Source organism: Mizuhopecten yessoensis, unplaced genomic scaffold, assembly GCF_002113885.1.
Source record: "Mizuhopecten yessoensis strain PY_sf001 unplaced genomic scaffold, ASM211388v2 scaffold10275, whole genome shotgun sequence".
Classification (NCBI taxonomy): domain Eukaryota; kingdom Metazoa; phylum Mollusca; class Bivalvia; order Pectinida; family Pectinidae; genus Mizuhopecten; species Mizuhopecten yessoensis.
Window position 1 is genome coordinate 332,460 of NW_018408465.1, and position 12,931 is coordinate 345,390.

The 12,931-nt window shown below is 40.9% G+C and overlaps 2 protein-coding genes across 3 annotated transcripts in view; one reads left to right on the forward strand and one right to left on the reverse strand.

Annotated features, from left to right (window-relative positions):
- The window catches only part of LOC110459903 (transcription factor SOX-13-like), a 221,096-nt gene that overhangs the window by 156,038 nt on the left and 52,127 nt on the right, over positions 1–12,931 (reverse strand). The window lies entirely within an intron of this gene.
- Positions 2,780–5,458, forward strand: LOC110459914 (semenogelin-1-like). Its single transcript, XM_021512421.1, has 2 exons — positions 2,780–3,686; positions 3,951–5,458. Exons 1-2 carry the CDS (start codon positions 2,780–2,782, stop codon positions 5,456–5,458), a joined length of 2,415 nt encoding a protein of 804 aa, XP_021368096.1.

A 12,931-nucleotide genomic window follows, 5' to 3' on the forward strand; every position in this document is an offset into this window, starting at 1 on the left:
GGGGGGGGGGGGGGGGGCGTCATACCCACGGTTTATACAAAATTGGTTCCCCTTCACCCAAGGATGCTTCAGAGCAAATATGGAACAAATCCTTTCATTCCTACAGAAGAAGCAGGATTTTAAAGAATTTGCTATATTTCCCCTATTGGGCCCCGCCCCTCAGCCCCCAAGGGGGGCCAGACCCACCTTTTATACAAAATTGGTTCCCCTTAACCCAAGGATGTTTAAGACCAAATATGGACCAAATCCTTTCACTCCAACAGAAGAAGAAGGATTTTAAAGAATTTGCTATAATTTCCCTATTGGGCCCCTGGGGGGCCAGACCCATGGTTTATAAAGAAATTGAGTCCCATTGGCCCAAGGATGCTCAAGACTAAATTAGGATAAAATTCCTTAATCCCTACGGTAGAAGAAGGATTTTAAAGGTTTTACCTCTATTTCCCCTATAGGGCCCCGCCCCTCTGCCCCCAGGGGGACCACACCCACAATTTATAGAAAATTGAGTCCCCTTTGCCTAAGGATGCTCCAGACCAAATTTAGTCAAAATATACTTGGCCGTTCAGGACTAGTAGTGTTTAAAAGGAAAAGTTGACGGACGGACGACGGCCGCTGCGGTATGGCATGTCCTTTGAACCAGGGAGCTAATAAAATATTAAGATTCTTTACCTTTCAGTTCATCAGAAAAAGTCATTTGAATTGTTTGACATATTTGACACCTGTGACCTTGAAAGTATGTCAAGGTCATTATTTCGTTCTCAAACTTTGTCAGGCTCTACCCTAAGAAGCTACCAGCCAAATACTAAGATTCTTTAACTTTCAGTTCTTCGGGAGAAGTTGTTTGAAGTGTTTGACATATTTGACCCCTCTGACCTTGAAAGTAGGTCAGTCATTTTATTCTTAAACTTTATCGGGCTCCATACCAGCCAAATTAAAAGATTCTACACCTTTCAGTTCTTCAAAAGGAGACATTAAAGTGTTTGACACATTTGATATCTGTGACCTTGAAAGTAGGTCAAGGTCATTTTTCATTCTCAATTTCTTTTGGGCTCTTCCTCTGGAAGGCACCAGCCAAATATTATGATTCTATACCTTTCAGTTATTTAGAAGAAGTGGTTTAAAGTATTTAGCATATTTGACCCCTGTTACCTTGAAAATAGGTCAAGGTCATTTTCATTCTCAAACTTTGTAGGGCTCCATCCCAGGAAGCTACAAGCCAAATATGAGGACTCCATACCTTTTAGTTCCTCAGAAGAAGTCGTTTTAAGCGTTTGACATGTTTGACCCCTGGGACCTTGAAAGTAAGTCAAGATCATTTTTGTTCTCAAACTATGTCAGGCCCCTACCAACAAAGCTTGTAGCCAAATATCATGAATCTCAGCCTGTCCACTCTACAGAAGAAGTTGTTTAAAGGAAAAGTTGACGGATGGACGACAGCCTCAGCGCCATGACAAAAGCTCACTTGCCCTTCAGGCAGGTGAACTAAAAATAGAAGAAATCCAGATGCTATTTCAAAGCATAAGTTCGCCATGGCCTTCATGCTGCGCATCACTCCAGCTAGAAACAGTGAAAAATTATTTACCCTGAGCATAAAGATGAAGTCATTTTGAGTTATATACATATTACACATTGTAACCATGGAGATGTGTCAAGGTCATTCATTTGAACAAAATCAATATCGTTTTATACCAGAAGTATACATGTCAATGTTATGATTCTGGTCTATATAGCGTTTTTAAGAGGTCAAAAATGACAAATGTTGAAGGTAAAAGGATTGACAGAAAAACAAATGGAAGCACAACAGACGCTGCACTATTGTATCACTCACCATGTCCTTTACTAAGGTGAGCTGAAATTTAACGGTAACAGAAATACATGATGTCATCTTTTGTGTGAGTCTGTATTACTGTGATAATATTCGATTTGCAATCAGCTGTTCTTCAATGGAATCAACATGAACACACACATATCTTAAACTCAGAAAATATTAAATATATGGAATATTATGAAATCTTTCCCACTTTCACTGCTATGAAAGTGTTTGTTGATGCTTCATAAATAAGGTAAGAGAATTCTCCGAGTCGATAGCTGAGCCGTGTTTCAGGTTTTAAACTGTAAGCCCGTTAAACAAGACATCAACAGGGAAAGAACCCACACAAGAACAGGTATCTATTACATGGATAATGTTGTCAGTTGGGTTTTATTCTTGTTTTTTTTGTTTGTCGTTTTATTTGATTGTTTTGTAACAAAATTAATGTCTCCATGAAAATGTTTTCTTAAAATTCCTAAGAAATTTATTAGAAACAAAATCCTCTTCTCATTTGAAAAGTTGCTGAAGACCTTCAAAACTCTGTGTGGAGAAGCACTACCAGTGTTAAACAATAGTTAGCAGTGCACTTGAGATTCAACACCAGGATCTCTTTGTCTCCTGCCTCCCTGCCTTTGCACCGACAGTTGTCCACAGATTTAAGTAATGCCAGCCTCTGGAACACCTCATTGAAATATAATGCCACAATGTGTTATTTGTACCATTTGCCAAAGGTTTCCTTATATTTTCATTTCCTCCAGTGTCGCAAAGTCGTAAATGAAATTGAATGGTATGTTATTATGAAGTTTTTATTTCATTTTAAATAAAATAATGCAAAATAAAAATAGCACTTTCTGCACTCTTTAACAAATACATTAAGGATATGGCAATACAAACTGTGGAAATGTACAAAAACCTTGTCTGAATACCTTAAAATCAGTAAGAGATAAATTGACCAAGATATATGATAACAACATGTTACACAATCAAGAACACAAAATGTTCACACAGCCATCAGAACAAGGTCACCACACAGCCATCAGTACAAAGTCACCACACAGCCAACATAACAAGGTCACCACACAGCCAACAAACAAGGTCACCACACAGCCAACAGAACAAGGTCACCACACAACCATCAGAACAAGGATACAACACAACCAACAGAACAAGGTCACCACACAACCAACAGAACAAGGTCACCACACAGCCAACAGAACAAGGTCACCACACAACCATCCGAACAAGGTCACCACACAACCATCAGAACAAGGTCACCACACAACCAACAGAACAAGGTCCCCACACAACCATCAGAACAAGGTCACCACACAACCAACAGAACAAGGTCAACACACAGCAAACAGAACAAGGTCACCACACAGCCAACAAACAAGGGCACCACACAGCCAACAGAACAAGGTCACCACACAACCATCAGAACAAGGTCACCACAAAACCAACAGAACAAGGTCACAACACAACCAACAGAACAAGGTCACCACAAAGCAAACAGAACAAGGTCACCACACAGCCAACAGAGCCAGGTCAACACACAGCCAACAAAACAAGGTCACCACACAGCCAACAGAACAAGGTCAACACACAGCCAACAGAACAAGGTCATCACACAGCCAACAGAACAAGGTCACCACAAAGCCAACAGCACAAGGTCAACACACAGCCAACAGAACAAGGTCAATATACATCCAACAGAACAAGGCCACCACACAGCCAACAGAACAAGGTCACCTCACAGCCAACAGAACAAGGTCACCACACAGTCAACATAACAAGGTCACCACACAGCCAACAGAACAAAGTCACCACACAGTCAACGGAACAAGGTCACCACACAGCCAACAGAACAAGGGTACCACAGGTACACAGCCAACAGACCAAGGTCACCACATGTAAACAGCCAACAGAACAAGGTCAACACACCGCCAACAGAACAAGGTCAACACATAGCCAACAGAACAAGGTCACCACACAGCCATAAGAACAAGGTCACCACAAAACCATCAGAACAAGGTCACCACACAACCAACAGAACAAGGTCAACACACCGACAACAGAACAAAGTCAACACACCACCAACAGAACAAGGTCAACACATAGCTAACAGAACAAGGTCACCACACAGCCAACAACACTAGGTCACCACACAGCCAACAGAACAAGGTCACACCACACAACCAACAGAACAAGGTCACCACAAAGCAAACAGAACAAGGTCGCCACACAGCCAACAGAGCCAGGTCAACACACAGCCAACAAGACAAGGTCACCACACAGCCAACAGAGCCAGGTCACCACAAAGCCAACAGAACAAGGTCACCACATAGCCATCAGAACAAGGTCACCACACAGCCAGCAGAACAAGGTCACCACACAGTCAACAAAACAAGGTCACCACACAGCCAACAGAGCCAGGTCAACACACAGCCAACAAGACAAGGTCACCACACAGCCAACAGAGCCAGGTCACCACACAGCCAACAAAACAAGGTTACCACACAACCAACAGAACAAGGTCACCACAAAGCCAACAACTCAAGGTCAACACACAGCCAACAGAACAAGGTCACCACACAACCATCAGAACAAGGTCATCACACAGCCAACAGAACAAGGTCACCCCACAGCCAACAGAACAAGGTCAACACACCGACAACAGAACAAAGTCAACACACAGCCAACAGAACAAGGTCACCACACAGTCAACAAAACAAGGTCACCACACAGCCAACAGAGCAAGGTCAACACACAGCCAACAAAACAAGGTCACCACACAGCCAACAGAACCAGGTCACCACACAGCCAACAGAACAAGGTCACCCCACAACCAACGGAACAAGGTCAACACACCGACAACAGAACAAAGTCAACACACCACCAACAGAACAAGGTCAACACATAGCTAACAGAACAAGGTCACCACACAGCCAACAAAACAAGGTTACCACACAACCAACAGAACAAGGTCACCACAAAGCAAACAGAACAAGGTCCCCACACAGCCAACAGAACAAGGTCCCCACACAGCCAACAGAGCAAGGTCACCACACAGCCAACAGAACAAGGTCACCAGACAGCCAACAAGGTCACCACACAACCAACAGAACAAGGTCAACACACAGCCAACAGAACAAGGTAACAGAACAAGGTTACCACATGTACACAGCCATCAGACCAAGGTCACCACATGTAAACAGCCAACAGAACAAGGTCCCCACCCAGCCAACAGAACAAGGTTACCACATGTACACAGCCATCAGACCAAGGTCACCACATGTAAACAGCCAACAGAACAAGGTCACCACCCAGCCAACAGAACAAGGTCACCACAAAGCCAACAACTCAAGGTCAACACACAGCCAACAGAACAAGGTAACAGAACAAGGTTACCACATGTACACAGCCATCAGACCAAGGTCACCACATGTAAACAGCCAACAGAACAAGGTCCCCACACAGCCAACAGAGCAAGGTCACCACACAGCCAACAGAACAAGGTCAATATACATCCAACAGAACAAGGTCAACACACAGCCACAGAACAAGGTCACCACACAGCCAACAGAGCCAGGTCAACACACAGCCAACAAGACAAGGTCACCACACAGCCAACAGAGCCAGGTCAACACATAGCCAACAGAACAAGGTCACCACACATATGATAACAACATGTTACACAATCAAGAACACAAAATGTTCACACAGCCATCAGAACAAGGTCACCACACAACCATCAGAACAAGGTCATCACACAGCCAACAGAACAAGGTCACCCCACAGCCAACAGAACAAGGTCAACACACCGACAACAGAACAAAGTCAACACACCACCAACAGAACAAGGTCAACACATAGCTAACAGAACAAGGTCACCACACAGCCAACAACACTAGGTCACCACACAGCCAACAGAACAAGGTCACCCCACAGCCAACAGAACAAGGTCAACACACCGACAACAGAACAAAGTCAACACACCGCCAACAGAACAAGGTCAACACATAGCTAACAGAACAAGGTCACCACACAGCCAACAGAACAAGGTCACCACACCGCCAACAGAACAAGGTCACCACACAGCCAACAGAACAAGGTCAACACACAGTCAACAGAATAAGGTCACCACATGTACACAGCCAATAGAACAAGGTCACCACACAGCCAACAGAACAAGGTCACCAGACAGCCAACAGAACAAGGTCACCACACAGCCAACAGAACAAGGTCACCACACAGCCATCAGAACAAAGTCACCACATAGCCAACAGAACAAGGTCACCACACAGCCAACAGAACAAGGTCAACACACAGCCAACAGAACAAGGTCAACACACAGCCAACCGAGCAAGGTCACCACACAGCCAACGTAACAAGGTCAACACACAGCCAACAGAACAAAGTCACCACTTGTACACAGCCAACAGAACAAGGTCACCACACAGCTAACACAACAAGGTCATTACACAGCCAACAGAACAAGGTCACCCCACAGCCAACAGAACAAGGTCAATATACATCCAACAGAACAAGGTCAACACACAGCCAACAGAACAAGGTCAATATACAGCCAACAGAACAAGGTCACCACACAGCCAACAGAACAAGGTGACCTCACAACCAACAGAAAACAAGGTCACCCCACAGCCAAGAACAAGGTGACCTCACAACCAACAGAACAAGGTCACCACACAGCCAACAGAACAAGGTCACCACATATACACAGCCAACAGAACAAGGTCACCACACAGTCAACAAAACAAGGTCACCACACAGCCAACAGAACAAGGTCACCACACAGCCAACAGAACAAGGTCAACACACAGCCAACAGAACAAGGTCACCAAACAGCCAACAGAACAAGGTAACCACAAAGCCAAGACAACAGGGTGACAGCATAGCCAAACAGGCAGGTTTTTAACACTATGAACCACAAAAGAGGCAAATAGACAATTTTGCTAATGTTAAAATCCTGACTTTCCTGTCTGAGAATACACTCTTATGAGAAAAAGTTATATAGTTCACACAAGGAGAAGGGGGCGAAAATTGCACATAGCACAATATATAAACTTGTCACCAAACCATGGGTAGGTGTTGAGGGATAATAAGTCTGCAGACAAAACCTGGTGACCTGTGTGAGCTTTGTCAGTGTGTTGGTATCAGATACAGCAACCTGAGGCAGACTCTTGACTTTTCTTCTTCGCATATTTTGGTGTCTCAAGGAAATCACATAGACTGATGAAAGGTTAATGCATGATGTAGTTTTCTGACATCCTAAATCACAGCTACACAGTTTGCATGTTCACGACCGGTATTTTATGGTCACATTTTATGGACATGCCATAGGACAAAAAAGTTTGCAAGAAAACTGGGAATGTTGGGGGTATATATTGGTAGAGTCTGTGTGTCACCCTCTCTGTCAGCATTGGCAGGTGCACTAGAATGTGCACCTTGACCTCGTACATAACTCATCTTAAATTTCAATTAAAAACCACAAACATAGAAACTTTTGCACTTGAATCAGTAAAATTGTATCATTTTTTTCCCATCTAATTTCATTTTGAAGCCCTATGATACGACATTTTACTTATCAAAATGATTTACTCACCCCATTTCATAAATATCTGAATTATAATACAAACCCACAAAACCGTTATATTTACCACTTGAAAATGATGACATACAAAAAGTTTGTTGCTTTTTAAACATTTTAATTTAAAATGATAATGCAACAAAATGATTTACTTCAGGTGAAATAACTGGCACAAAGAAGACATTAAATCATGCAAATCCCACAACACAATAAAAAGGTCATTTTACGGCTCAACAGGACAAAATGTCTCCTGCAAGTTATATGGACACACCTAACAATATTCATAGACGGGGTTTTTCAGATGTACTTTTACCAGTTAAAATGTTTCTGATAATTTATGGTAAACAGCCTGAAATTGAATATTTCCCATTCTTACGATAGCACAGATGGATGATCGTGTGTGATAAAGCCGTCAGCAGAATGTTTATATGTGTACGATACCACTTTCAGCTACAGTGTTATTTAACGACAAAGAATCAATGTTGACATACTCTATGGTATTATATCTTGAGTTTATCAAGTGGATGATCACACAGCGAATATCAACCTTCCTGATTGAAAAAGGATCATGCAATAGTGATTCTTCTACCAGAGCGCTCACAACCCGCAAAAATTATAACAAAACGAGCACACTTTCACCGGACTACCCCAATTTATCATTAAACCTCTACAAAAATACGACACCACCTGATCAGGCAAAACAAACGACAGTGAAAATGATTTGCCAATCAATGGTCGGATACAAGAGAACTTCTTGTTCAGACAAAATAGACCATCAATTTAAGATCTGTAGTAGCTTTAATTATTACTCAGTACAATGGTCACAGGCTTAATGATCTCTCCACTAGTACAAACCCGATCAACTTTTAATTCATCTCCAAAACACGTTTGCTAATTGAGTAATTTTCTACTGAGTTTTCTGGTGGCTGGGTAAAGTCAATAGAGACAGTTGAGCCAAGGTAAGACTTGATGTCATTAGTCCTTGTTTAACTGGGCTATAGAAATCGGACAAATAATTAAAGTGAATTATGTTATATATATATATAATATAAGCATGCAACACTTCCATCAGAGTAGCCATTTCTATAACAATTCCACCACTACAATGGTCTAGCATTACAGAACCAACCTTGATACGACCTTGCCGGGTACAATTACCTCCTTACTCCTCCCGACCTCGTCTATTACCCACAAACACAACTGTTGCTGTTAGGATAGGCTAAACAAAACTTAGATTCACAAAGAGTTCTCTTTGATCAGTATGTGACACTTGATAACAATGCATGAAATCATTAAATTGGTACGATTATATCTGGGCAGACGCCTTCGTGGTCATTAGGTGAGACTAGAAGATCTACCTATTGTCGTAGGAAAATGACAGTAAATGATGTCCCCAGCATAGAATTAAACGCTTACAAAAATGTGCATTACTAAACAGAGGAAACTCTGCAAACAAACAGGCCTCACAACATGTCTAGTCAAAGGAGTAACGGCAACAACTATATATGCCAAATTTGTGATGGAAATCATTTGAATGTCACGAAAGAAAAGTTAGTTGTCAGATAAAAAAAAAACGCTGACATACATTGTGTTGCGGAATAACATGGCCTGAAGATTCTTTGTAAAACTCTTACGCCATTGTGATCACACCTACAATCCCTGTCAAATGTTCATGCATATACATAGAGCGCTGAATATTGCTGCATTGTCCAGTATTTCTACAATGCACCACCGCTGCATTGACTGAACTACACCCCATATATAAATTCTAAACAAACGTATTCAAGATTACCCGATTAACAAGCTTCCAAATACCATTAAGATATAATCACGGGTGATGTTTTGATAGGGCAGATACACATATTCAAGACATTTCAATAAAATGTAGAGCAAACTCGCGTCTTTCAGAAGGTTTCCTCTTCATGATTACCTTATTTTTTGACAAATTAGTAAGCTTGGCTATCTGTGACAAACGGTAAACCCATCTAATGAAATGTTATGTTATTTGGTTCTATAGTAAGCCATCTTATTTAACACCATGTCAACTTGTCTTTATCAGATCCCATGTTAACCTGTCTAATCTGACATCATGTTAACCTGTCTTATCTGACATTATGGTAACCAGCTTCATCTTACACCATAGTAACTTGTCCAATCTAACACCATCATAACCAGTTTTTATTTGCTGCAAAAGCAACCTGTCTAATCTAACATCATGGTAATCTATCTGATCTAACACCATGGTAATCTATCTGATCTAATACCATGGTAATCTATCTGATCTAACACCATGGTAATCTATCTGATCTAATACCATGGTAACCTGTCTTGTCTGAAACTACGGTAACTTATCTGACACTAAGATAACCTGTCTTATCTGATGCCAATGCTTCCTTTCTTATCTAACCATGGTAACCTGTCTTATCTATCACCATGGTAACCTGTTATCTAACACCATGGTAACCTATCTTATCAAAAAACATGGTAACCGGTCTTATCTAACACCATGGTAACCTGTCCTATCTAAAACCATGGCAACATGTCTTATCTAAAACCATGGTAACCTGTCCTATTCAACACCATGATAACATGTCGTATCTAACACCATGGTAACCTGTCATCTTGCACCATGGCAACATGTCTTATCTATCACCGTGGTAACCTGTCTTATTTAACACCATGGTAACCTGTCTTAGTTAACACCATGGTAACCTGTCTTATCTAACACCATGGTAACCTGTCCTATCTAACACCATGGTAACCTGTCCTATCTGACACTATGGCAACCTGTCCTATGGTAACCTATCCTATCTAACACCATGGTTACCTGTCATATCTAACACCATAGTAACCTGTCTTATCTGACACCATGGCAACCATTCCTGTCTAACACCATGATAATCAGTCCTATCTAACACCATCAGTAACCTTCCTATCTAACACCATAATAACCTGTCCTATCTAACACAATGGTAACATGTCCTATCTAACACCATGGTTACCTGTCCTATCTAACACCATAGTAACCTGTCTTATCTGACACCATGGCAACCATTCCTGTCTAACACCATGATAATTAGTCCTATCTTACACCATGGTAACCTTCCTATCTAACACCATGGTAACTTTTCCTATCTAACACCATGGTAACCTGTCCCATCTAACACAATGGTAACATGTCCTATCTTATACCATGGTACCTTCCTATCTGACACTATGGTAACCTGTCCTATCTAACACCATAGTAACCTGTCCTATCTGACACCATGGCAACCATTCCTGTCTAACACCATGATAATCAGTCCTATCTAACACCATGGTAACCTTCTTGTCTAACACCATGATAATCAGTCCTATCTAACACCATGGTAACCTTCCTATCTAACACCACGGTAACCTGTCCTATCTAACACCATGGTACCTTCCTATCTGACACTATGGTAACCTGTCCTATCTAACGCCATGGTTACCTGTCCTATCTAACACCATGGTTACCTGTCATATTACACCATGGCAACCTGTCTTATCCGACACCATGGTTACCTGTCTTATTTGACAAGTGATTACCTGTTTTACCTAGCATCATGGAAACAGTGTTCTGTTGACTTAACCAGCTATACCCCACAGACTTTGTCCTACTTTATTGACCGACCCTGATCACACAATACACTTTTTATTGGATGCCCTTGTCTTGGTCAAACGTGAGCCCAGTGCCACAGTACATTCCTCTGATGGCCAAATCTCACAAAGCATGACAGCTAATTGAAAACTTCAAAAGAGATCTTAAATGATTTCAGTCACTTATTCAATTTATCAAATCAAACATATTCATTTCCTAAAAACCATATTATTATCTTTGTGTTTAAATGACCAGTACGCATTGTTTTGTAGGTAGCCTTGGACGTCTCCTTACCACTATAAATCAAACCTTTTGGTGTTTTGTATTGTCACTATATCACAGGGCCAAACACCACATCAATAACACCATACCTACTTATTACTTAACTCATATTTACATTTTTCCTACATGGTTGAGGAGAGCCATAGTCGACACCCTTCAGGGCCTACGTCAAGTTTTGGGAAGGCCTGTCACTTCAAACTATTACAGGCGGGGTATGATGGAGTGGGTATATGTGGGTATAAATTATACCCAAGTATTCTCCCTGTATCTACACTCATTGAGCATTGTCAGTGTTACCTTAATTGTGTCTCGTTCTCCGGTATCTGTAACGTAACATTTAACAAACAAAATGGCTTTCAAGTAACAACACGTAAATAACATCAAGAAGTTGGAAAATTTTCATAAAGATGTCTTCAAGGATGAATGTCAGACACACTAATTTCCTGTGAAAATCAAAATTGATCAAAATTATCAACTCAAAGTTGAATGTTTATTTAAAAATTAACAAAGACAGAAATGTTACCCAATGAATTGTATGTAACAACACGATTCACGTGACTCTCCTGTCAACCAACAATCGCAAGATTATGCACAAATATTTGCACCACTTGTTGTTCAACTGGACAGTGACCAGACTACATTGACCTACAATGGATGTTTGACTGCTCTTACCAATTCACAATAAGTCATGTAATAGTTGTAGAAGTTGTACAACAGTCAAGCTATTAGTTGTGACTTCCCAATACCTATCCTACAATGGTGGACAGGCTTGGTTCTGGAGGAACCTCATTCTCCTTCTTGCTGCTTGTGTGAAATCCAATCTGCTAATCCACATTCTCATGGTGTACATGAATCTTACCAAATGTCAAACTTGAGTGAGGAACTTTAGTACAAAGTTTCATACAAAAAACTGATAATTTCTTAAAAGATATTGTCTGGAAACATGTCTGTACTAATTTAAGTCTAAGATGGCCTATGGCAGCCATATTGAATGTTGGATTGAACAAATGGCCACCAACGCCTATCATGATTTTTGGATCAAACTAATATCTCTTTAGTCAAGCATCAATGCAAAGAGTTTTCAAAGTAATTTTCATGGAAAACAAAACATCCCTTTAAGAGTTACCTCATACAAACCACTTCATGTGCTAAAATCAAAGATGGCCACCAGTGGCCATATTTAATTTCAGATAAAACTCAAGATCAAATTTGAGCGGTTGATTAATACAGTATTTGTTAACAGTTTCATGAAAATCAAATCATTTTTCAACAGTTATCACACAAACCGTTTATGCGAATGAGAACACTAATGTAAAATCAACGCAGGCAGAGTGATCCCCTAAATAATGCCTTCACTTTGCAGGCAACACAAAAAGCCTAGTATAATAATAAGGGCTCATCAGAAAATAGTCCCCCATTTTTATTACCAAAACACATCATTTCTTTTCTGGATTACACAATAATTTTCTATCAGAATTCACCATAATTGAAAAGGAATGGAGCATTTTTCCTGAAGACTTAATAGAAAAATTCTACAATTGCTGGATTTTGTTTCAGCCAACAGACAGTGGCGGTTTATTTTCCCTTGGCTTAGTGGCAAGAACCAAATGATACA

Coding starts and splice junctions, on each gene's coding strand:
- LOC110459914 (XM_021512421.1), top strand. CDS start 2,780: ATGTTACACAATCAAGAACACAAAATGTTCACACAGCCATCAGAACAA. Junction 3,687..3,950: donor ACAGAACAAGGGTACCACAG/GTACACAGCCAA, acceptor GTCACCACACAG/CCAACAACACTAGGTCACCA.